Source organism: Aulostomus chinensis, chromosome 3 (assembly GCF_037954235.1).
Source record: "Aulostomus chinensis isolate RoL2024-O1b breed Wild chromosome 3, RoL_Achi_v1.0, whole genome shotgun sequence".
In the NCBI taxonomy this organism is placed as follows: domain Eukaryota; kingdom Metazoa; phylum Chordata; class Actinopteri; order Syngnathiformes; family Aulostomidae; genus Aulostomus; species Aulostomus chinensis.
The window spans coordinates 17,623,490-17,647,540 of NC_141322.1; the positions used below are offsets into that span (position 1 = coordinate 17,623,490).

General features: G+C 41.4%; 3 protein-coding genes across 3 annotated transcripts; 1 reads left to right on the forward strand and 2 right to left on the reverse strand.

Annotated features, from left to right (window-relative positions):
- The first annotated feature begins 582 nt into the window (after positions 1–582).
- gpr84 (G protein-coupled receptor 84) lies at positions 583–3,326 on the forward strand. Its single transcript, XM_086199186.1, has one exon. The coding sequence runs from the start codon at positions 595–597 to the stop codon at positions 1,825–1,827; it is 1,233 nt and encodes a 410-aa protein (XP_086055312.1). The 5' UTR covers positions 583–594; the 3' UTR covers positions 1,828–3,326.
- A 126-nt stretch (positions 3,327–3,452) lies between these two features.
- On the reverse strand, positions 3,453–14,067 carry stat2 (signal transducer and activator of transcription 2). Its single transcript, XM_086199176.1, has 24 exons — positions 13,797–14,067; positions 13,445–13,576; positions 13,196–13,340; positions 12,354–12,449; positions 11,388–11,480; positions 11,209–11,287; positions 10,997–11,076; positions 10,762–10,910; positions 9,744–9,902; positions 9,561–9,650; positions 9,130–9,189; positions 9,029–9,049; positions 8,843–8,936; positions 8,303–8,350; positions 8,102–8,185; positions 7,899–7,997; positions 7,339–7,474; positions 7,020–7,072; positions 6,611–6,696; positions 6,353–6,489; positions 6,076–6,264; positions 5,865–5,919; positions 4,825–4,916; positions 3,453–4,069 (listed from the first exon to the last, which is right to left on the reverse strand). Exons 2-24 carry the CDS (start codon positions 13,573–13,575, stop codon positions 3,876–3,878), a joined length of 2,370 nt encoding a protein of 789 aa, XP_086055302.1. The 5' UTR covers position 13,576; positions 13,797–14,067; the 3' UTR covers positions 3,453–3,875.
- An 821-nt stretch (positions 14,068–14,888) lies between these two features.
- Positions 14,889–19,566, reverse strand: apof (apolipoprotein F). The gene is made up of 2 exons (XM_086199175.1): positions 19,356–19,566; positions 14,889–19,002 (listed from the first exon to the last, which is right to left on the reverse strand). The coding sequence occupies exon 2, from the start codon at positions 18,973–18,975 to the stop codon at positions 17,677–17,679; it is 1,299 nt and encodes a 432-aa protein (XP_086055301.1). The 5' UTR covers positions 18,976–19,002; positions 19,356–19,566; the 3' UTR covers positions 14,889–17,676.
- Between the last annotated feature and the right edge of the window lie 4,485 nt (positions 19,567–24,051).

A 24,051-nucleotide genomic window follows, 5' to 3' on the forward strand; every position in this document is an offset into this window, starting at 1 on the left:
TCAACATTCAGGAGGACAAGAGGAATCCTAAGCTGTGAGGTGAGAAAATTTAAAATACTGTCGGCTACTGAACAGGACAGGTTTAAAAAAAAAATACTGTCCAGCAATTTTACTTATTCACATAATAAATTAAAAGATAATGCTATTTATTAGTAAATCCTATCTCTCTTTTTCTTTTTTTTTTGGGGGGGGGGGGTCCAGGTGAATTCCAATTCATTTCCAGTATATATTTCTTTTTTCACAGATTGAATTACAAGAGGAGGCAAACCTTTTGTGATGATACCTTGCACAAAATGTCTTTGCTCATTTGTTATTTTTATATTGACAATATTTCATGATAAGACTGTGGCATAATTGATGGTGAAAATAGCCTTCAAATGCCAAACCTCTTCACACCTTCTGGCACATAAATCTGTTTTCACAGAAACAAATGGAACTGTAGACACTAAAGGTGCCTGTCAGAAGTTTTGTACCAGAGGAACTAAAGCGACTTCCCTTTAAGCTACAGCTCCTTGTCAGGGGTCGTTTAGTGCCGGGTTCCTGTTTGTCTCAGCAGAGAATTACATCTACTTCAACTTCCTGTCGGTCCACAGAATGCAGCTGAACTACATAAACCAAACGGAGGATGTCTTCTCCTGCTACAGCCCCTCAGTGGTGGGGTACCGCTACGTGGCTGTGCTGTGGGGATGTGCTGTGACCATCACTGGTACAGTGGGAAACCTGCTAACCATTCTCGCCTTCGCTTCAGATGCACGTCTGAGGACTCGCTTCAACGTGCTCATCGTCAACCTGGCTCTGGCTGATCTCCTGTACTGCACCATACTGCAGCCTATCTCGGTCGACTCTTATCTCCACCTCAGATGGCGCAGCGGGGAGCTCTGGTGCAGAACCTTCGGCCTGCTCCTCTTCCTCTCCAACTCTGTCTCCATCATCACCCTCTGCCTGGTAGCAGTTAGTCGATATCTCCTAGTAACTAAAAGGGGCGTGTTCGACCGTGTCTTCTCCGACCGCGGGCTTATTCTCCTCCTGATCTCAGCATGGGCTCTGGGCCTGGCCAGCTTTGGCCCCCTCTGGCCTGTTTATGTGTTTGTGCCACAGGTATGCACATGCAGCTTCCACCGCACCAGGGGTCGCCCCTACACCACCATTCTGCTCTTCTTGTACTTCGTCATCGGTCTGGGATGTGTTGGCACCTTTTACCTCCTCATTTACAAGCGTGTCCAGATTGCCTCAAAGGCTCTGCTGCACTACAGGTTCAGCCGCCGCTCATCCAGGAGGAAACCAGCCTCGTCAGCACGAGGAACAGATGACAGCGGGGTGGAGAGTGGCATGGCCAACACATGCAGCTTTGAATTGAGCAGTCAGGGAAAACTAGATCGTAACGATGATGCCATTTGTGACAAACCCTCACAAGTGAGCCCCGTATCTGCTAAGGCCACAAATCCATCACCAGTCAACAAACCTAGCCCTGACATTGTCCCTACTCCTCCTTCAACCACCTCCGTTCCCACCGCTGCACCGTCGCACTCAACATCAGGAGAGGATGCAGAGTTTAAGCGTGTCACGCGCATGTGCTTTACTGTTTTTCTGTGTTTCGTCTTCTGTTTTGTCCCCTTCCTGTTACTAAACATAGCTGATAAACATAACCGCGCACCACAGGTGCTGCACATGTTCTGTGCAAACCTCACCTGGCTCAACAGCTGCATTAACCCCATGCTCTACGCTGTCATGAATCGACAGTTTCGACAGGCCTATCATGTGCTGCTCACCAGGGCTGCTGCTCCCCTCACCCGCCTCTGGACCTGGAGGTCTAATTGGAGCAACTGAAACCGACAGCTTACGTTGAGAATATGGTTCAATTTCTATGTACTTAATTCAAATTTCGGTGTTTCAAGGCTGCTTTATATATCCATGCATTATTATATTCAAGATGCTTACTGTGTTGTATTGCTTATGAATGTACGTACAAGCTCATTTTGTAACAGACACTCTACTGTTACATGAGACTTTGCACACCACTGATCCGTCACCAATACGTCACCTAGGTGACAGCTGCATTATAGAGACCATGTCCATGTTGTCAAATCAGCAGGGCGTGCCTGACTATCACGTTATTTCAGGAACAGGAATTCACAGTTTCTGCTCTTACATGCTGACAGGACATGAACAATGTAGAAAGCAGCTGAACAGATTTGTGTTGTAGGTGGGGGTGCACGTGCAGGCTTGTTTGTATTGTGTCAGGTTATTTATTTGTGGAGAAACAACAGAAGCAAAGAACATTTACACCCACATGTCCATAGTCCATCTCTTATTTCAACATACTTCATCTAAAAATGTATTTTTGTCTTCCAAGTGAACACGGATAGGTGTCTTTGTTCTCAAAGCTGGGTTTTGGGTTTTTTTTTTTTGTGGTAACTGCGAAATCATTTCCTTTTGATACCAGAATGCAGCCACTTTTTTCCACTTGAAGTCAGCGGATCCCCATGGTCGCCGCCTGCCAACAACAGCAAAGCTGTGCAAAAGCATCCGATGACAAACTCTCAAGTGCATCATTTAGCGTATTCCACTTTTTCTTTATCTAGTCATAAAATCAGTAATCCAGAGAAATTCTGATTCGAGCTAACAACTACCTATAATGTCTCTGGTTTGTTGCCCATTCACTATTGCGGCAAGCGTAAGCAGCTAGAGTTGAACTAACTGGCTCACACTTGTCCATGCCTCATGGTGGCGCCAAACCAGAAGGGTGATAGTTTTGTTTTGAGGTCACCTCACAGTGTTTGTGGAATACTGCGCATATGACTGGACAAAGATGATGTGGATTAAATTGAATGATGAGTGTTAAGAGTTTGCATAGTGGAGTTTCCGGACAGTTGTTTTTGCAATCGTTAGTAGTTGGTAGGCAACAGTGTCAAGCTAAATATACGTGGCTGATTCTTTCTGCACTCTGGAGTTAGAAAGAAGTGATGCAACAGTAAAAACTATATGAGATCATTAGTAAGTACTTGAGCAGTAAAATACTTTTTTGGGGGTGATGTATCACTTTAAAGGAACAGTGTTTAACGTAATATTCATATGTGTACTGTCATATGTGTGTATTGTGTATTCACCTAATAATGAAACCTTTTATACCTACATAAGTAGCAGGTCACGTCCATGTAAAGTCCATGAAGCATTTACCAAAACCTGGAATTTGCAAGCAGCAGCATAACTGCTTCCTTATTTCTTTGGCATACTTTGTAACAATTTTTCTTGTAGAAACTTATTAAGGCTGCATTCTCTCTGTTCACTGTGGTTGTAGGTTATTTATATAACTAAGTTCAGAAAACCAGCAGTTTAAAGGGTCTTGGCTTGTTGTCTTGCAGGTCGATGTGACAAAGCACAGATAAATGTGTTGTACCCAGTTGGGTCTTGGTGTAGTAGTTTCAGCACAACATTGATTCATTACCAGTTGCTTTACAGAACTTAATTTTATTTTGTTTAGTGCAGTTTTAACTTGCTGACAAACGAACATTTTTCAAAAAGGAGTAATGTGTCTGTTCAGTTCAATCAGTTCACTTAATCACAAGCTGTCGGTGCCAGCAATGTAAACCCTCTAACATTCACACTCAGGATCTCTGGATCAAATCTTCAGATAGTTGGACTTCCCCTCTTGATATGGCAACACGACAAAACGCAACAATAATGAGTACAACAAGATGATGAACACCAGCGTTCAACTACTAGTAATAAAAGGCAATGTAAAGGACAATCAAGAGTGGCTCTGCAGATTGACATGAAAAAAATTATAGGATGCAGACATGTATGAGGTCATGATAGACAGCTAAAAGAGAGTCTGATGGTGAGTTGATGAGTATAATGGTTTGGTTAACTTATGCTTACTGGAATACGCTTAAGCAGGACTGTGGGGACAGACATGGCATTTCTGCGAAACTGAAAACAGAATGCAGACGTTCGTCATCATACAGTGCTGCATCCTCCCCTGAGTTTCCAAAAGGGCCACACAGCATGGGATCGTATGGATACATTTCCAGATTAGACTCCAGTGGCTGATGAGGATCCTCAGTTTGTTCTAAGAGGACAGAAGGGAACAAGAGAAAGATATAAATTCTGTTGTGGCGAGTGGTTTTACTTCTGGAACTGGCTTTCACTGATGTAGGGAACTGAGAGAAGTGCTACTAAGCTCAAAACAGCAGGCACAGGAATGAGGGGATACTTTTCTCCAACTTAATCACAATTCAGTTGCGCCAATGACATTACACACCTACTGTACTTCATTTCCCAATTTATTTCATGACTGTTTTTTCTCTTTAAGCAACAGCTCAATTACAGGAGCATAAGCCCGCACAAATGACAAAAGTCTCTGAAATGACATCCACTCAGTCAAGCTCATAAATTGTGGGTTGGAAGAAAGAAGAAAAATCAGACGCAGCAGTCTAGCCAAATTATCACCAAGGTCAAAGATGGAGCCATTCATGGTACTGTGGCTTCACTCATGATCGAACACCATTCATTTTACACATTCTTCGGTTTCACTAGAGGACTCAAGCAAAGAGCTGGGTAATGAAGCATCAAATGGAAGAATTAAAAGCTCTTAGTAGAACCAGACCACCTCCACACCTGTCCAAACAGCCCAAGCAGGCAGTAGGAGCAGCCAGCAGCCCCACAACAGATTTTCACAGCTGTCCGACAGCAGCCTCCCCACTCATTTCATGCACAGCAAATCCAAACTAAAGATGGCAAGACAGAGCTTTAAAGTGAAGGGGGGACTGTTTGTTTGATGTGTGTTTTTAGCTGGATGGAACACTGAGGAGAGCCATGACTCACCAGCTGCCTCTCCGCACAGACCACTGTCTAGCTGCGGGTCTTCAGCCTGGGCCATGTCAGAGAACTCAGATGACACAGCCTCCAGTGTGTTCCTACATGACCAATGATAGTCATCACATACAGAGGTACACTACTTCTTCTATTAAAGGGAAAATCTGGTATTTTTGACCCGGCTCCTATTTTCTTACATTTGGATCAAATGGGCCAAAAGTATTTGAACTGTTCCAATACTGAACTACAACGTTCTGACCAATGAAAACAGCTGCAACGTCATCCTAGTGGGCAACTGTACGTTTTAATGTCAGTCCAATAAAAGAGCTGGATGTTTTTGTTCTTCAGAGCCTGAGAACAACACATTGATAGAATACTTAAAAAAGATTCACTGTCATTTCCTTTATGAGCAATCAACGAATATTCAGCTGATTTTGATGTTGTCGAGGTATTTTAATATGACGGCTGGGAAAATGCTGCTGCTGCTTTGGGTTAAGTGGTCCGACGCCCACAGACGAAAAACGTCTGAGTCCTAGAGAGTCTTTGGTGGGGAAGCCTGGTTTCTGCACCAGTGGCTCCTCTGTTCGGGCGTGGGGACTCCACACGTGATGGAAGAAGTCGTAATGTACTGGATGTAAAATTGAACGAGAGGAGGGATCATGGGAGGCTACCGAGTAGAGTTGCGTGTTCCATGCTCATCTATCTCTGCAGGATCCTCTCAATGATGATGTCAGACACTGGGAACAAAAACCTGAGCCCGTCTGTGGCAGCAAGCTTGTAGGGGACTAGCATCGCTTGTTGAAGCCGATTCACATTTGTGGTCTTTGCACTAGAACAATTCAAATAAATGTGCTCCTTTCTAGATTTTCTTTCCAATGCTTAGGAAAAAAGGCCCAGGATTTTTGAAAATCAAGTCTGTACATCTTTGTTGTGGTTTACATTATCGCTATATAAATAAACACATTTGGGATTTTAAAAATTCTATTCTAAGTTCTATTTCAGATCCAGTCAGTGAGATATCATCCCCAAAAACAGAATTATATACTTACCCCTTCGAAACAAACATAAGCTTGGTTTTGATGTACTTTATATACGGGCTGTCACCTGCAAAGTAATGAGTTGAGATGTGAATTAAGGTGTCGTCATCTGATTTCCAACCCACACACCAGAAAATGAACATTAAAAACAGCAAACGATCTGGTAGAATGTTCAGAATCATAAAAGTGACCAGCAAAAAGCAGGGAACTTCGGTTCTCTTACTTCCAAACTTTCCCCTGTAGTATTTTCCAAAAGCCTCATCTCTGGGTGTTTTGGGATATAAATAAAGCAGAGGGTTTTCTGGAACATTTTCAGCCTCGAGAATCAGGAAATTCCTGATAATTTCCTGGAAAGGAATCTGGGAAAGGTCCGTTTTGGTGAACGGCTGGATTGTCTTCACGTCGGGTTCACCTAAAGATCCCACAATTACATTGTTTTTTTAGCAGATATACTCAAACATGTTCTTTCTTCACAACTTTGAATACTGAAAGCCACTCACCTTTTGAGGTGATATCCACCCAGGAGAAGGTGATACCACCAACAACACTCTCACTGAAACGTATCAAGAACGTCCCCCTCTGTTTCTTCTTCAAGAGGGAGTTCTCTTTGGTTTTGGTCACAAAACCCATAATGAGGCTACAATGCAGGTCACATCACACAGTTATCGACTCGTTTTCTCAGGAATTAAAATGATGAGCCCAACCGCTCAGCTTTAAATCAAGCAGGACTGTGACAATGTTCAGTATGCTGTACCTACCCTTCCTTCCACAGTTCCTCAAGGTACGTTTTCACCATCACCAGGATGCCATCAAACCACACCCAGAAAGTTACAGGGCCGTTTTCCTGAAGCAGAACCAGTACAAAGTGTCAGCAACCCAAACATCAGTAACCATAAAGTGTAAAGAACAAACAAGGCTTTTTCCAGTGATTCTTGTGATTCTGTGAGGCCTCAATGTTTCATAAAAGAAAAACAAAGGGTAGGATGGGCCAAGCTTTGCATATAAGCACTAAAGACAAAGTACTGTTGATGTATTGGCCAAACTGTTCTGGGACAGATAGAGGATCTCAAAAAATCACAATTGAGTGTGGAACATTTAAAGGCAATCCATGCAAATGACCAACATCATCTTCCCATGACCCAAAAAGCTTTCCCCCAATGTTCTTACCTTGCTAAATTTTGACCAAGCAACTTTGCAGTTGTTATAGTTCTGCTGCTTTCCTGGATGGAGAAACAAAACAACAACTCTTCTGAAACAATCTGTGATAACTATCATTTAATTCTTACCACGACCCAAGCCTTTTCACTGTAGAAACACGTGAAACATTAAATTAGGGAGATCGCTGTGTCCTGAAATATTCCTGATGTCGTGTTATACAAAAATGAATGATTATTAAACTGAATTCAGTGACAAAAAAAAACACAAATTAAAAAAAAGGAAAAAAGAGAGAAGCAACCAAAGTTGCACACAAGAAAGCAGGACTTACCAAAGAGTTTCTGTGCGATCATTTCCAGCTGATCTTCATTCAGACCACATTTGGTGGCTGACAGAAACTGCCAGCTCAACATCTCTGCAAACTGCGGCCAAGTGGCTGCAGGTGAGTTGGCAAAAAACATGACGTCCTGGTGAAACACACAAGCAGGACACAGGAATCAGCACAGCAATGGGGTTCCTCGAGCAAAAGCAGATGGGACTTTTATTTCAAGTTTTCAATCTGAGCAGAAAATAAACTCTGTGGGAAAAAAGGGTTTATGGGAATTGCGTCTGAGCAACTGCCTTTGTAAGACACATTTAACACTAAGAAATTCACAAGTGCACTATTTAATGGCATAATCCATGTTGCAGAGCAAGATTTTCAAAAAGTGACCAAATATCTGATTTTAGCCACCAAAATCCCATTAAATTTAAGACAGGGGAACCAAATGTTCAAGAATGCTAACTTCCATCTGGGTTTTAGGACTCATTCCTGCTTCACTCGATAATGAAACGACTGCATAGCAAAATGCTACGTCATGTTTGTGTGTGTCTGTCATTGTGATCACTCACTTTGGTGTCCTGACTGAGCATGCTGAACCAGAGGATGGAGGCCCAGGAGTTCTGTTGCTGGCTGGAGTTGGAGATGATGACCACTGGCAGTGAGGACGCCTAGGTTGGGTGCCAGCGAAAAACAACTTCTGTTTAAGCCGCAGGTGCAAAAATCAAAGCATTTTCATTAAAAAAAAACATGAAAAGAAACGAAGAACCATTACCTGCAGCTCAACTGACGTGCCCTTCAGCTCAAATACAGTGTCAAAGCAGACGATGTGCAGCTCCTCTGTGACACTCAGAGAAACCTTTCATCACCAACACACACACACACACACACACACGGTTATTTACAATCTCCTTGTGTGATGAGTTATATAAAGTCATAAGTCATGGCATTTTTATAAGGGTCAAAGTCAGCTCACGTCACTGATTCCTTTGCCTCCAACTCCAGATTTCTGCTCCTTCAGACTCTAGAAGCAAAGCAAATATATACGTCTACATGTTGAGTCACACATAAATGTAAGTTTAGCTATTGGTGGCTGCTTCACCAGTTATGATTTCAAATGTAAATAAATAACAATTAAAGAATGGAAGACATACCGGGATATTGAAGCTGATTGAAAGTTGCAATTTTTTTAAAGTGAAAAAAGATTAACCAAACATGATCAATATTATTTTAGATTGACTGATTGAGAGAACATGTAAACCAGAGTGAAATCAGCATTTACACTTTACACTCCCATAGGTTGAAATAATAATTGTGACTGAGACATACAGGAAAGGAGAGACACAGAACCACCAGTAACGGTGTCTCAGCATTGTTGTTTCTTATGTTAAAAACGCACACACATATACAATGTCATAATAGGACAGGAAATGATCAAGGCCGTTAGCATTTATTGTATGAAAGCTCAATTAGTAGATTATCATGGCGGGTCAAACATCAAGTCAGTATCGCTCACTAGGTTTCTGAAGTCTGCCACCATGCAACCGTCCTGGCTCTCCACCATGTTCAAGGTTTTGCTTTTGGTCCCCAGGATATTAAAATGCCGATACCTATAAGCACAACTGATTTGGTCAAAATGTTCTCAAATGTGAAAACTCAACATAATTTGATATTGAGGCGGAAATAAAACTAACATGCTCACCCTTTTATCTGAGGAGCATCCCTAATGTTAGAGAGAAGAAAAAACAGTTATCAAACCAAAGGAGAAGTGAGAGTGATTGAGAGTAGAAGGAGGAATTTCACCTGTCCATGGATACGTTCACTTTCATCACATGGTTCAGCACTGGAAACTTGACAAGAAGCCTGAAAATGGTACATCAGGTTTTTAGAACTTTGAAATTAAAACTCTAAGAAGTGGGAATTTAATGTTACCCACAACGTAAAAATAGGGAACAAATCAAATTTCATAGAACGGAAAGCTTTGCTAAATAGTGTTTCATTTGCCGCATTACATAATCTTTATTGCTGTCAAACTCAGAACAGCTAGCATTGCTGCTTAAGTACAATCTAAAGGAAACTGTGTTAGGGGAGTTAACCTCAGCGATTGCTTTGTATATTGGTTTGTTTGTGAGACGAAAGATATGGTGCACGCTTTCTTCACAGATTACAAGTCAAATGTCTGATAAAAGTCACTACCACACCAAGTCTTGGGATTGTCTGGACAAGAAACTAACCTGGTTTTGACCGAGAACTGTACATTTGTGCGGAGAACCAGGGGGCCTTTCCCCTGAGGCATGGATGGCTGAGTCTCAACCACAAAGGAACTTAAAAAAAATAATAAAACAAGTCAGGTGTTTTCCAGAAAGAAATCATAAGAGAGTAACAGAGCAGAGCAAACTGTGCTTCAGAATACAGACCTCTTGAGTAAGTCCTGCAGAAGTTTTTCCACTCTGTTCTGCAGACCCTGTTTCTGGGCCTTCACAGGGTCGTTTTCATAGGTCACCTTTCCGACCAGCTCCTCCAGCTTGTGAAGAAACTCACGGAACTGGAACAGACATTCTGCCACACAGGTGAACCTTCAAAAACAAGATGAGAGAAGCAAAGAACGATCACGTCCACAAGGGTGTCGTGACATGATCGGCTGAAATAGTCGACAGCTACAAATCAAAGTACGACACACCTTCATCACAGTGCTGCCATGTAACCCAACAGACAGCCATACTGGAGGTATCCATGGATAACTTAACACATCATGCAAGCTGGAGCCGAATGCTGACTTTGTGAGATGCAAAGTAGGTTTGAGTATATCGAATAAGCAGTTCACCTTTTGGGGATAATGTATTTTACATCCTATCATTGTAAAACTGCCACGTCTTTGGCGAGGCCCATACGCAGCTGAAGATCTTAAAGCAACAAACACTCTGCGGCCTACAACCAGATAGCGTGAGGCTGAGATCAGAGTCTGGCAACAGGAATGGTATTTATCCAAAATGTAAGAAACAGCAGATTAGTATGAATGCATACTATTTCACTTTAAATTGAAGCAAGCCAGCAGTTGCTTCAACCTGACAAGAAAAAAAGAGAACAAACTCCAGTGTTACTAAGATTCTTGCCCAGGAGATCCTGTTTCAGTTTGGCCAATCTGTATTCCTTCGGATGCTTTTCTCAGTCTGATTGATAAGTAAAGAAATAAACAAGACAATTACTGACTATTTTGGGGAAGAATATTCAGGAATAGCCGTTCATTTTTTGAGAGATTCAGTTCCATCCCATCATTTATGTTGAGTATCTCCAAGATAGCTGACTGATAATCTACCTTGTGGACCCTCTCTACCAGTTTAAACTTTTAAACTGATGACCGCAAGTTGTACTCCTGCACAGAGCACAAGTAAGACTGAGTTTTGGATTACTGCCCATGATTCAAGATGAACATACCATTTCTCTAGCAGATCCAGACAAACATTCTCTGTAGCTCCAATGCAGGCTTTCTGCTGCCTTCTCTGCCATTCCGCCAGCTCCCTCTTCATCATGTCGATCAGCTCGTCAGTCCTGTCCAGGAGCTTACAGAGGTCCCTCAGTGTGCTCTAGAACACAGGAACATCAAGAGATGGGAAAATAATACAGGCAGACAGATGGAAGTATATTTTTGCAAACATCAATAATAGATAACCTTTCTACATTCATCCAGGTTGTTGACTAATAACTGCAAATTTGCCATCCGTTTTTTCTTCGCGGCCTCGTCAACCAGAGCTGCACAAGTTTCCAGCGGGATGAAGTTTTCCGTAGAAGACAGAACAAAACAAAGGAGAACATGAAGCTGTAGAGTTTCAGGTCATTTTATGACTCATACTAAATGTCATGAGAACTTTTTAATGTGGTTACCTTCCATGAGGTGGGTTTGGTATTTGAAATCAAACTCATCTTGCTGCTCCTCTAGACATACCATCATATGTTCCATACGCTGTACATCAAGGAGTTAAAAGAAAACAAAATAATTAAGGAACTGTCATGTCTTTAATCGACAGAGTACATCATGATACTATAAACAATATAATCTGCACCTGTACTTCATTCTTGAAGCAAGCCATTTTACGTTCAAGGTCCTGTTGGGTGCTGGTCTCCATGGATTCCTGCTCTACATTCAAAAGCTGGACCTGATAAGATGGAAACCAGGAGGAGGAGAACGTATGCAAGAAAGTCAATGTTTCATTATGAGAGTTATACTGGCTCTCAGTATATTATTTGAGGCAAAAACATTTAATTCACATTTCATCCCACACTTAATGCTGTTAAGGTGACCCTAATGGTTACAGATTATCCAGTCACATGAGGTTGCAGGGTAAAGAGATACCATAAAAAAATAAGGGGGAAAATTTGAAACAAAATATTTGTCTTTAGCAGCACGGTGGTGCAGTGGTCAGCACTGTCACCTCACAGCAAGAAAGTTCTGGGTTCAAGCCCCGCCTCCATCACAGGATCTTTCTTTGTAGAGTCTCCATGTTCTCCCTGTTCCTGTGTGGGTTCTCTCTGGTACTCCAGCTTCCTTCCACAGTCCAAAGACATCAAGAGAGGACGAGGCTGATTGATACTCTAAATTGACCGTAGGTGTGACTGTGAGTGTGAATGGTTGTCTGTCTCTATGTGTTGGTCCTGTGATGGACTGGTGACCTGTCCAGGGTGAACCCGCCTCACGCCCAAAGGCTAGATAGATAGAACTTTACCAGAACCACAGCTTAATTTCAAGAAGGAGAAGAAACAGCAATTAAAATATATCAAGAAAAGAGAAGAACATTATAATATACGCTGCTGGGAAAGGCTCCAGCCCCCCCACGACATTTAACAGGATAAACAGCAGAAAATGTATGGATGGATATTTGCCTTTGTGGAGCACCATCTGTGAGGCATTATGTCCTTTAAAAGATGCATGTATATTTGTCCTTTATACACAAGGTTTTGTTTTGTCTGTGAGTTTGTGGTTCTGCCTGGTAAATAGTTTCTGTGATGAACTTAATATCATGCTCACAAACCTGTTCAGCCAGATCGGCAGCCTGCAAGATCTGTCTTTCTTTATCCATGTACCAAAGTATTGTGGTTGCCAGGTTACACGGGCGTTCCAGGTAACTCTGTGAGAGATGAGGGGTCACAGTGAATAACTTCAAAATGATCATATGGCACAAAATAAAGTAAAGTTACACCTATACACCAGTTTTGTATAGCACGTGTAGAATGAGTGTAAATGTGTATGAACATCTACATATATAATACATTATACATACTACAAACCCCTGGAAGAAATATTATGAAAAATTATTTCATAACCTGTTAGTACAATGTTTCATTATTTTTTTAAGAACTTGCCCTGTGGCTTTTGTATGTTGTTGTTGTTTTTATTGGGAAAGTTGGGCTTTTACTTTTAGGTATAATGACAGTAAAAAGGGAAGATGAAAGTACCAGTTGAAAGAGGATTTCCTGTACTTTCTTTATTCAGCACCTGGCAAAAGGAGGTTCAAGGTCGGTGTGTGTTTCATTTGAAGTGTTGTAGAATTTTGTAAAGCTGTTTTTATGATGTTGTGTTTTTTTTTACAGTTAGCCTATTAGCTAGCAAATGCCTATCCTTTAACCTGATATTTTTGTTTTAACTGAACAGCGAGGTATATGCAGGGGCCATTTAGATACATGTAATTTGGGGTTAATGAATAAAAATGTTGGTGATATTAAGAAACTTGTTGATAACTCTAACTTAAATCAAGTAACATGCATTTTATCCATTTTTTTAAAAAAAAATTTTCAAGGAGAATTCTGAAAAGTCAAATAAAAATATCTCTAGAATTTGATGCCATCAGTGCATTCACTTCCTGTTCAGACAAACCTGAAAGTTGTGTTTGTAGCGTCTGAAGTTGTGCTGCATTAAGAATGAGTTCTCTTGTACAAAGCGACTGTGCTGGATGTCCAGATTCTCCAACAGGACCTGGAACAGCACCATGGCGAATTCATGGTCCGTCGCTGCTCGTTCCCTACACAAACACAACAGAAAACCAGAGACATGAGTGTATGACCAACAGATGAATCGTTAGTAACTACCTATGACAACATAAGTGCCATGTTAGCGCTGTCTTACCACTGCTGCATCTCTATCCACACAGACAGGTACTGCCGGACATCCATTGGCAGTACACCCATGTCATACAGTCCATGAAGCTGCAGTTTGTAAACAGCAGGTAACTTCATCAGCCGGTCCCACTGAGCCATCCTGAACATTACAAAGAAACACATGAAAACAGTGCCATGTATTCCTGCATATTGTTTCGTACATGACAGCTGAGGAATAAGGTGCAGACTCCCGTTGGTGACTTGTCATAAGAGCATCTTAGTCTTGACTTTTATTAGGTAACTTTAACGTTAAACAGTTGGTCTACAGGACAAACAGGGTTAAAAGCATCAGACCAATCGATATTTACTCATTTACTCACCTGGAGCTACTTCATTCGATGCAGTTAGTCCTATTTCAACGCAAAAATGTATTCATGAGTTTTCCTAATAGTCTGGTACTTGTTCGTCGCCGCTACAAGCCGGCTAGTTCGATGTAAAAACGACTTGCACCGTCGTCAACTCGTAAACAGGCGTGATAATGTTATTTCCTTAGGTCTCGGTATTATTGCATTAATGCGGGTCCCTCCTACGTACCACTTAACAAGTGTTAGAATACCATTTTGGCGCTAGTACATTGTTAGTAAAGTGCTTCAGGAGCCAACATGTCCGCCCAAGAGCTACAGTTTTCTGTGAGCTCGAGCCGATATTTGATTGGTCGAGTGGCAAAAAAAAGCAACGCGCGCCGTTGGTGCGCTCTCACGTCAATCTATCGGGAGGGCAGCAGAATCGAAACTTTTAGCTGGTATAAAATTTCCAAGAAATGACGGCGCAAAAGCGATGACGCACAATCATGGACGCCCAGATTTTAATACGTCCAAAGATCAGGAAATTTATGACTTCAAAATTAAAATTAATTAAAAATAAGTTATTGATGGATGCCATTTACTAAGACAGAACGAAGAAAGAGCGCGTATAATTATCGAGGATTCGTTTTGAGTTTGGACCCCTGACTTTATTTGGTGAACTTGATTTACATTTACGGGAGATTCCTCGGCCGCTGTCTAAAACCCTCATGAATCATCAATAAGGAGCACACCGAACATTGAATATTATGTATTCCAAATTGCTGTGACACTTCTTATCCAGGCGAATACATTATAGAGTACACTACTACCACCCGTGATAAAATGTCTAGGTTGATGTTATAACTTTTTTTTATTTTAAATCAACCTAAATTGATAAGAAACCCCATTCTCACTTACAGATTTTATAAATTTGGTAGCTTGAAAAATTATCCTCAGAAATGAAGAGATACGAAATATCCTACTTCCAACATATTTCCTCCCAACACTTTTTTTTTTAAAATTAGCCAGTAAACATGTAGTGTTATAAGTACATGAATTTATTTAATATCATCTGTTGGATATAAAAACAGAAAATACACCACTGCAATAACGATAATAGGATTTAATTTCACTATTCTTTGATTTGGAAGAAGTAGTTCGTATATTTGAGATACTAATATTTAGTGGAGGCTCTTAACTCCGAAAAGAAAAATTCTCTCAGAATGAGAAACAAACACTTGCTAATTACAACATAAAAACATATGACAATACACGTAAAATGAATACCAATATTTAAGAAATATAAAAAAATAATCAGTTTCTACCGCTACATATTAACAATAACAATATGTTTTCTCCAGATAGACAAATGAAACATGTAATGCCTGGTATTGTTTTTTGTTGTTGTCGTTTGTTTGTTTTATGATGATACTGTAACAACAGTAGTGGCCTTTATTTTACTCATCGCGTCTGTTGTCTATTTCACCAGTAGATGTCGCTCTTGTCCCACCATAACGGAAATTTAGGAAGCGAAAGGACATTCTAGCGTTCCATGCTGAATATGAGATAAATTCGCACTTCCTTATTTCCTCTGTTTGTTTACACTTTGATTGTTATTATCTAGTCTAAAGGCAGTACAGTTTATTTCAGCACAATGAGAGTAAAAGAATGCTCACAACAGTTTTGTCAGTGGCAGCTTCTGTCATATATAAACATTCGGCTGGCGCAGTGATCCCGATTCTTCTCACGGCACACCGTCAGCATTAGGTTTCATAAACTTTAAAGTATGAAATCACAAAGATGAACCGGAACTGGCAACTGTATACTAAGATAGAGAAGAAAACATTCATGTCTATGGTAAATATTTGCACAGCGCCAAGTTCACAGGACTCCTCTCTGAGCTCAAAATAACTTAGGGCCTGTCTTTTATGACTAAAATAACAAGTTCTCTCTTTTTATATTAAAAATCCAGGTGGTTGGCTGGTGATTTACAGCAGTAAGTGAAGGAGCTACTAGGTTATCTAGTTCAGGGTGCTACAACAAGCCCAGGCATGCACTGTAGAGACAAAAACTGAACATGTCACAAGTTTATCACAGGGACAACACACGGGGATATGACACAGGTCCTTTTACCTCCAAGAACACCATTCCTCTGTGCACAGAAGTCACCAAGTAAGAGAGAAAAGGAACATTCATTCTTCTACAGACATGTTGTCATAGATTTTAAAGATAACTTGGATAAGTTGTGTGCCTGTGCCCCTGTAAGTCATGATGATCACGCTGATCCAGGACCTGTGCACACACTCTGTGGGGTTTTTCACATCCCTCTTGAAAAACTTTTAAAATTCACATATATTCATGATACTTTTAACCCTAAAACAATACCGTTAGCGCACCTTTTTAGTCCAAAAAGCTCGAGTTTTCAAAGGTCACTGTACCCTCACACCGATGAATGAATTGATTCCATTGAATTAAAGTTGAACGATAAAAGATTATTGACACAGACACATTTATAAAATCAATTCAAACCAGTTTAATAATTATCCTTTAAATGCCTCAATATCGTAGTTAGATATTCTGACTAAAAGTAGCCTTTAATTTAGGTAACAACTATGAAAAATACGATAACATAACAGGCCTGCCCTACAACATACAGTAGAAATAATGTGCTCTTAACTACCACACTAACAGCCACACATGTTCACAAATGAAATATACACTTAATTAACATTTAAAAGAAAAAATAAACAAAAAAAATTAGTCTTGAATCTATTGTCCCTGCAGTTACACCCAAGGTGGGAATGTAACTCTGACGTGACAGAAATTTTTATGGAAAGGAGAGAAAAAAAAAAACACAACTGATGCAGAAAAAAACAACTGCAGTGGCCCTGAGAGCTCAATGCACAACAACTTGAAAAACACATGCAGATGTACAAAATACAAGCTAATTAAAGAAACCGTGTCCAGAAAACCTGATGTGTAGCTCACACAACACATTAAAGGAGAACTGCAAACGCAATGAGAAAAAGATCCAATTGTTTCTTGGAGCCCTTGAGAGATGAACACATCTGGACTTGCTTGGTTTTCTTACATTTTGGTGGTCACAAAATAAAACAAAAATAATAAATTACACAACACAGATTTAGCTCATTTCCCAACACCGCAGACAAAGAACAGACTGCTAGACTCGTGACAAAGCAAAAATGAAGAATTAAAAAGGAAGTATATCCAGGGGTGTTCATCACTAAAGTGCCTTTTGGGAACTTTTAATGGAATTTGCAGTGTTTCTCTTGGTAATCTGTTGTGTTGCGTGAGTTCGCTGCATGTTTTCGCAGTCTGATTGATGAAGTTGTAGCTTGTGTTTTTGTAATTATGTATTTGTTGTTGCAGTGCATTGAACTCTCAGGGCCTCCGTAAAAAAGACAAATGAAATGAGGTTTTGAGCTTGAGTTTCCTGAGACCAGTTCTTTAAATGTTGCTGCTTAACAAGATAAATGGTTCAACTATTAAACCTTAAGCTTATTTTACTCAAGAGGTTGTTTTTTTTTTGTCGTCGTGATTGTGTAAAAATGTTTTGTAATTTCTCCTTTAGGGTTAGTTTTTCTCTCAAAGTAATAATAAAAAAAAGAAATTAAATTTACAGACTAAATGCAAATCTTGAAAATCACTGACATCTTTCAAAAAGAAAGAAGAATTATTGTGCAAATCGACAATGACTTTTTGTCATGAATCAAAAAATATCGGGCATGTTTTCATCCACTGAAATAATGTGTGACTTCCAAAATGATCTAGATTACATAAAGTCTTGTAAAATATGTTATTACACTGCAACCGTGTCAGTTAACAAACATCACTCCTCTCATTATTTTACAACATGTGTGACTGAACAGAATGAGAATTTTGCCAAAGCTGTGTTCTACTGTATGGTGAAGACACCCTCCTCCCAGCTGAACTGGTTCACCAGCACATCATCTTCCTGCTTCATGGAGTTCAGCAGGTACTTGACCCCAGCTTTCACACCGGTTTTGACCCCGGCGCCGAGCGCATATCCAGCCACACCAGCGGTCCCACCCGTTGCAACCATGAGAGCATCGGTGCCAAGGTCAACAGCGCTAAGGATGGCTCTCTCCTTGGCCGTCTCAGAGCAGTTGACCGATGCGTAATAGACAGCCGTGCCAAGATTGTAGAGGGTGCTGACGGCAGGGATCCACTCCATCACGTTATACACACGCTGCTCGCTTCTGTTGATGCAGCTCCGTTGGGGGCTGCGCTTCAGCCGGCGACCTGGAGCTGCAGAGGTAGAAGCCTCCTCAGCATTGCACTGATGGATCCAACTCTCAGACTTGGGGGATTCAGAAGGGAGGATGCGACTATCTTTCTTTAACACTACCTGGTATTTTCCAGGTTTGTGTAACCCACGACTGGTCACGCCAGCACACAGGACCCCCAGTCTCTCACAGGTGTTCACAGCCTCCTCCAGTCTACCTGTGGTTCCTTCCAGAACTGTTCCTACCAGTGTGGTTCCATTCACCCTGATCCATCCCTCACAATGCTCCATCCTCTCAGGGGTGCTTCGTCCCATCGTAGCCTCTCCCACTGCGGCTAGCTGCTGGATGTTGAACATCACCGCCTCTATGTGGTTCTCTGCTTCTTCCCTCCCTGTAGTGGATGCTGCTGATACAAGAGCTGCCTTCATCCTCCTCTCTATCAGACCCTCCACCTCCATCAGGAGCTCCTCCGTATCAGCCACCCCCAGCAGGTCGTACAGCCTGAGCACCAGAGTGTGTGCCTCCTGTGGGCAGCCTGCCACCACCAGCACCGGCACTAGAGAGAGCCCCAGCAGCTCCTGGGGGAACATGGAGGATAATGGGTCATCCACAGTACTGGCCGCCAACAGCTCCCCACAGCTGACATTCCTTTGAATTTGGAGATTATCACGAATTTGACCTTGAAGCTTTGCCTCGAGGACTGACACAATCTGTTCAGCAGATTTTATTCGCTCTTTCTTGTGTGCAAGCGCTGATGCAGGATCAGACTTCGCTGAAGACGAGAGCTGGCGTCCTTGGTGAGCTGGTTTGGCCACATTCTCTCCAACTTCATGGTCACCTCCTGGAAGAGGAGAGTTCCTTGGGGCCAGCGGGTGGACCCAGCAGAGAGCCTGCTCATTCAGCAGCAGCTGGATCACTATCAGCCACTTGAACTTGGAGCGCATCATTCCACTCTTGTTACAGAAGCACCAACACTAAAAACAGGAAGAAAAAAACACCAATTGATCTGCAATCTTTATCCAGTAGTCTTACAATAATTCCTGCAACAGATATTAGAAAACACCAAATTCCTGACAGAGAAGAGAAGCTGGTATAATTTTAGTTATACCTGAGACATTACTGCAGTTTTAACATTTTTAGATTTCCTGGTGGGGGGAATATGGCAGACATTCTTACGCCATAAAAATAGCAAGAATTGCCGCTTTAACATGGAGCTGAAACATTGGTGCATGCTACATTTTAACACTGCCTACAAAATGAAAATAAAGTTTGCCAACAATTTTAAAGCTTGATTGCATATTTTAATTCATGGCAGCTGTCCTCTTACCTTAATATGTGGAAGTGAAGTTCACACTGAAGCAGTACGACGAAGATGGCTTCCACATGTAGGATGCTTTTGTTTGTCCTTTCCCCTCTTTTTTCCCCTCAAAACATGCATAGCAAACTTGTTCCTGCCTCCAATGAGAATCCCCTTCTTTACACAGGACATCCCCCAGCCCTCCCTCTGTCTCATCTGTCTTTCAGCTCTCTTCTCCTCTTTGGCCTCATTGCTCAAAAGAGAGATCGGGGCTTGAATATTGATTCACGTGGGGAAAGTCCATGTGTTCTAAAGCAGTTTTGTTTGTCTGCCCTGCTATCCTCTCATCCCCCTGTCCCTCCGCTCCCTCTCTCCCTCTCTCTCAGCCACTAGGTTTTGTCTCTGACCCAAATACTTGAAAGAAATCTCCCTTCATGCCGTGAGCAAATTTATCTCTTACAGCCAAACAAGTGCAGTGAAAGTGGAGGTTGAATGAGGTAAAGGCTTTAATTTGCTGATAAAATGAAAATAAAGTCCAACCTGTTTGCTTTTCTTATATTTATGAACTTCACTTAGCTAAAGATCTCTGAAACCTCATTCAATTCACACCAGGGAGATTGTTACTGAAAGTCCATCTCTTTTGCAATCAGAGCAGGCAGCCAAAGGTTTGACCAGGAGCATATATCAGAGTTAGGACCCAAGAGCACAGCTCATGAGGCAGATGGAAAAGTGAAGAAGTCAGTCCAGGTTAACAACACCATCGGGCAGAGAAACATGGGAAATTAAATACATAACACGACGAAACCTGACAGAGCAAACAGATATGAAGGAAATGGGGGAATGGGGGTCATCCAATGTGTTTGACACACACACACACACACACACACTCTGAATGGCTTCATTCTGAGAGAGGTCTTTCGAAGATATTCCCAAATATAATTAATAGCTCTCTTTCTATAAACTGAGTGGGATCATTTCAGGGAAAGTGATAGAAGAAAGTGCAGTGTAATTCCTGTGTGTTTAGATGAATTTGCACCGTTAGATACTCATTTCATGTGGGGATGTAAATGTGTTTACATATCACATTATGTTCCATGAGACCCAGATGTGTCACTTGGTCAATCAACATCTTGTGGGAGGCGCCTTAAGTGCCATAATCTATTAAAATATCACACATATTCTATTCCACACAAGTGATCGCTGTTCTTCACAGAGCAGTTGAACCGCAGCTTCTAGTCTAAAAAAATAAAACAATTCTGAAAAAAAGGGAAATTGAAAACTAGGAGGAAAATTTTAATATAACATAGAACAAAACTTAACCAATACTTTTAAATGACAGAATGGTAGAAAGAAGAGAAGTACTTTTACTCAAGTTTATGGTGTCAGTGTATGTGTGCTGTGTACCACTGTCCCCTGCTGGAGACGGACGATGAGGAGCGAGACCTGCTCTGCCGCTGGTAAACAGTCAGGAGTGCGTCCAACTCAAAGTTGTAACCATGAGAAGATTTAAAGACCTGATTGTAGAGTTAAAGCAGCAGCCGATAGACGGCCCTCTACCCGCACCTCCACCTCCAGGGAGCGTTGGCTTAATGGAGCAGCCCAGCAGGTGTCACCAGCATCTGACAACTGGTGGGTGTGGTTCATGGTGGTTAATTGGAGAACGCTGCGTGCAGCAATTGCTGCAGGGAATTGATTTACACGAGTTCATGCTGTGGCTTGACTGCATGTGAGAATCTGTTCACATGTGAGTCACCATTGTGATTTGGGATCACACCGACGCGCCCTGTGTAATAACCATGTACATATAAATACAACACAGGTGTAAGATAGTCTTTAAATCTCTGTGTTTAATGATGCTTCTGATAACTTGATGCAGTATCAATGAGGAAACATGAGGAAACTATTCCAGGACTCGGGTTTGCAAAACTAAACATTTAACTAACTGAAAATATCTGTGCACCAACCCTTTGTGCTTTCACTTCCACTCATCATTTTTTAGAACTCTGCATTGTAACGTGATGTGTTTCCAGTAATCAGGATAAAGCAATAAAAAATCATGTCCATTTTGAAATAACAGCTGTTATTAAACACACCTGTTGCCTCACTAGATTAGTTGAAGGCAGTGGATTTTTTCTAACATCTTCTTTCTAACAGTAGGCTATCGAACCTGAAAAACACACACACACACACACACACACACACACACACACACACACATACACACACACACCTCTGTGGGTGTGTGGATGTCCCTGCTCATGCTTTTTGACCTCGCACCTCATTTACACTTGTTCCTTTTTCCCTCCACCATACGCCATGATTTCACACTAAGAGGGGGCAGCTGGCCAGCATGTGACTCTATGTTGGGTAAACAGTGTGTATTTATTTCTTATACGAGGCTTGTTACTTGCACTGCTACTGCCAGAGTGCAGCTTCATCAATTCATCATCAAGAACATTTACAGTCATGAAAATCACACACTGGGTTGTTCTTGTTCAACATTTGAGTTGCTGTCATGGTTAAAAACAGGATCTGAAGGCACGCCTAGCTTCCATCCCTCCATATCTGTATTTGCTATGTGTCAACAAACTTGACCAGAACATCACCAAACACGCAGTTAACATCTAGCTGGCGTACTGTAGGAAACACATAATCACACGTTCACAACTTGTTACAGCTGCAGGGCGGCGCAAACAACTGGAGACAGATGAAATAGCATCATTGTAAACTTGTACCAAAAAAAAGCTCAAATTTGATTTTGGTTTTGAGTAGTTTAATATAATTGAAGTTCAGTAATATCAAAATGATGCAAAATGTACAAAACTGTGCTTTGGGATATAATGGTAGTAACAACAGTGAACTCGACTTTTGGTGAGTTACCTCATCCATTAAAGGCTCAAAACAATGGAACACATTCATATTAGAATTAAAAAAAACCATGAGAAAGAGTCTTCTCAAAGATGCTTCCTTGTTTAGAAAAAGACACTGATAATCCTCAGTACAAAGCTTTTAATTATCTTATAAGTACATTTTCCAAGTTTCTTCTATGAATACGTCAAAGGAAAAATTGCGTTGTTCTACATTAGCCAGTTACATCTTGACTCTTAGAGTTGCAGACGTGTCACAGTGTGTATGTGTGTGTATGTGTGTATGTGTGTGTGCACGCATGTGCCTGCATGAAGGGCTCAGGACTATAAAAATGGCGACAGAGGCTGATGAGTGTCAAGACGTGTTCTCAGACTGCTCACGGTTCAGAGAAGCGGTTCACAGTGGAGGCTGCTGGCAGGTACGAGGTTTTCATTTCTTTGCCACCCTGTGACATCATGATTCATCATCTTCATCTTCATCACAGTGTCTGAGGTCACGTTGGGTGGCGTATTTTGGTCTTCATTATAAAATCGATTTATCGGTTCATTATTTTCCTATGAATAATCTGTTGACAAGATGTAATGTGTTACTCATAATATGCAAAATAGTGGTTGGGTACAGTTTTTGTTTTAATATCCAGACGATTTTGTTTTTTTTTTTAGAAACAAAACTCCATGTCAACCAAAGTCAAGAAAAATTTCTTTTTTAAAATTCTTTGCATGGGCAGCACGTTGGTGCAGTGGTTAGCACTGATACCTCACAGCAAGAAGGTTCCAGGTTGAGTCCCGTCTCCATCACAGGATCTTTCTGTGTGAGTCTGCATGTTCTCCCTGTTCCTGTGTGGGTTCTCTCTGGTACTCCAGCTTCCTCCCACAGTCCAAAGACATCAAGAGGGGACGAGGCTGATTGATACTCTAAATTGACTGTAGGTGTGACTGTGAGTGTGAATGGTTGTCTGTCTCTCTGTGTTGGCCCTGTGATGGACTGGTGACCTGTCCAGGGTGAACCCCTCCTCTCACCTGAAAGCTGCTGGGATAGGCTCCAGCCCCCTGTGACTCTTAACAGGATAAGTGGTAGAAAATGGATGGATGTGCAATTTATCCTTTACAATGACTCAGTATCTCCAGTTCAACTTGTATTAACTTCAATGTAAATAAAGGAGGGTTTTAAGAAGCTGACTAAGCTGATATCAGGTCAGATGCACATTGTTTTTTGTGTATGTGTTCTTGTACTTGCTACATATTGAGAACTAAAATATGTATTTAACTAACAGAGGGGACATTTTTGTAAAGTGAGGACATTTTAGCCGGTCCTCCCATAGTCAAAGGGCCGTTTGAAGGTCAAGAAGTGGTTTTAGGGGCGGGGTTAGAATGAGGTTACGGTTATAGTTAAGTTTAGGGTCAGATGCTAGGGAATGCATAATGTCAATGAAAGCCCTGACAATACAGAAGTGTGTGTGTGTTAGAGAGGAGAGGGTACTCACCTGTGTGTTGGAGAGTTCTTATTCAGAAACTTGAGAAGCCTTTGCACAGTGTGAACAACTTGTCTCTAAATGTTAGGAAGTGAAGCAGGAAAAGAAGGTGTCCTCCTCCGTCCAGACGCATGAATGTTTGGACACCCAACTCTCCACCTGGAAACCACAAAGGACAAAATAAGTCCCTCCTTGTAAATAGTAGATTCTTCAGAGGTCACCGATGCAGAGAATCTAACCCTCAGCCTCGTTCAGTCAGTGTGTTGTAATCAGCATCTCATTTCAGTGATGGAGAGAAAACCGAACTACTGCTGCACTCTTGCTTCACTGGCTGCTTTATTCTTCTTCCTCTCATTTCCTGCGAGGTCCTGGAGTAAGTTAGATGAC

What these genes read in the sequence shown, in the direction of transcription:
- gpr84 (XM_086199186.1), top strand. Translation starts at nt 595, where the DNA reads ATGCAGCTGAACTACATAAACCAAACGGAGGATGTCTTCTCCTGCTAC.
- apof (XM_086199175.1), bottom strand. Translation starts at nt 18,975, where the DNA reads ATGATGCGCTCCAAGTTCAAGTGGCTGATAGTGATCCAGCTGCTGCTG.
- stat2 (XM_086199176.1), bottom strand. Translation starts at nt 13,575, where the DNA reads ATGGCTCAGTGGGACCGGCTGATGAAGTTACCTGCTGTTTACAAACTG. An exon ending in GTGAACGTATCCATGGACAG is followed by an intron (nt 9,050 to 9,129) that starts GTGAAATTCCTC and finishes CTCTAACATTAG; the next exon opens with GGATGCTCCTCAGATAAAAG. An exon ending in GAGGCAAAGGAATCAGTGAC is followed by an intron (nt 8,186 to 8,302) that starts GTGAGCTGACTT and finishes TGGTGATGAAAG; the next exon opens with GTTTCTCTGAGTGTCACAGA.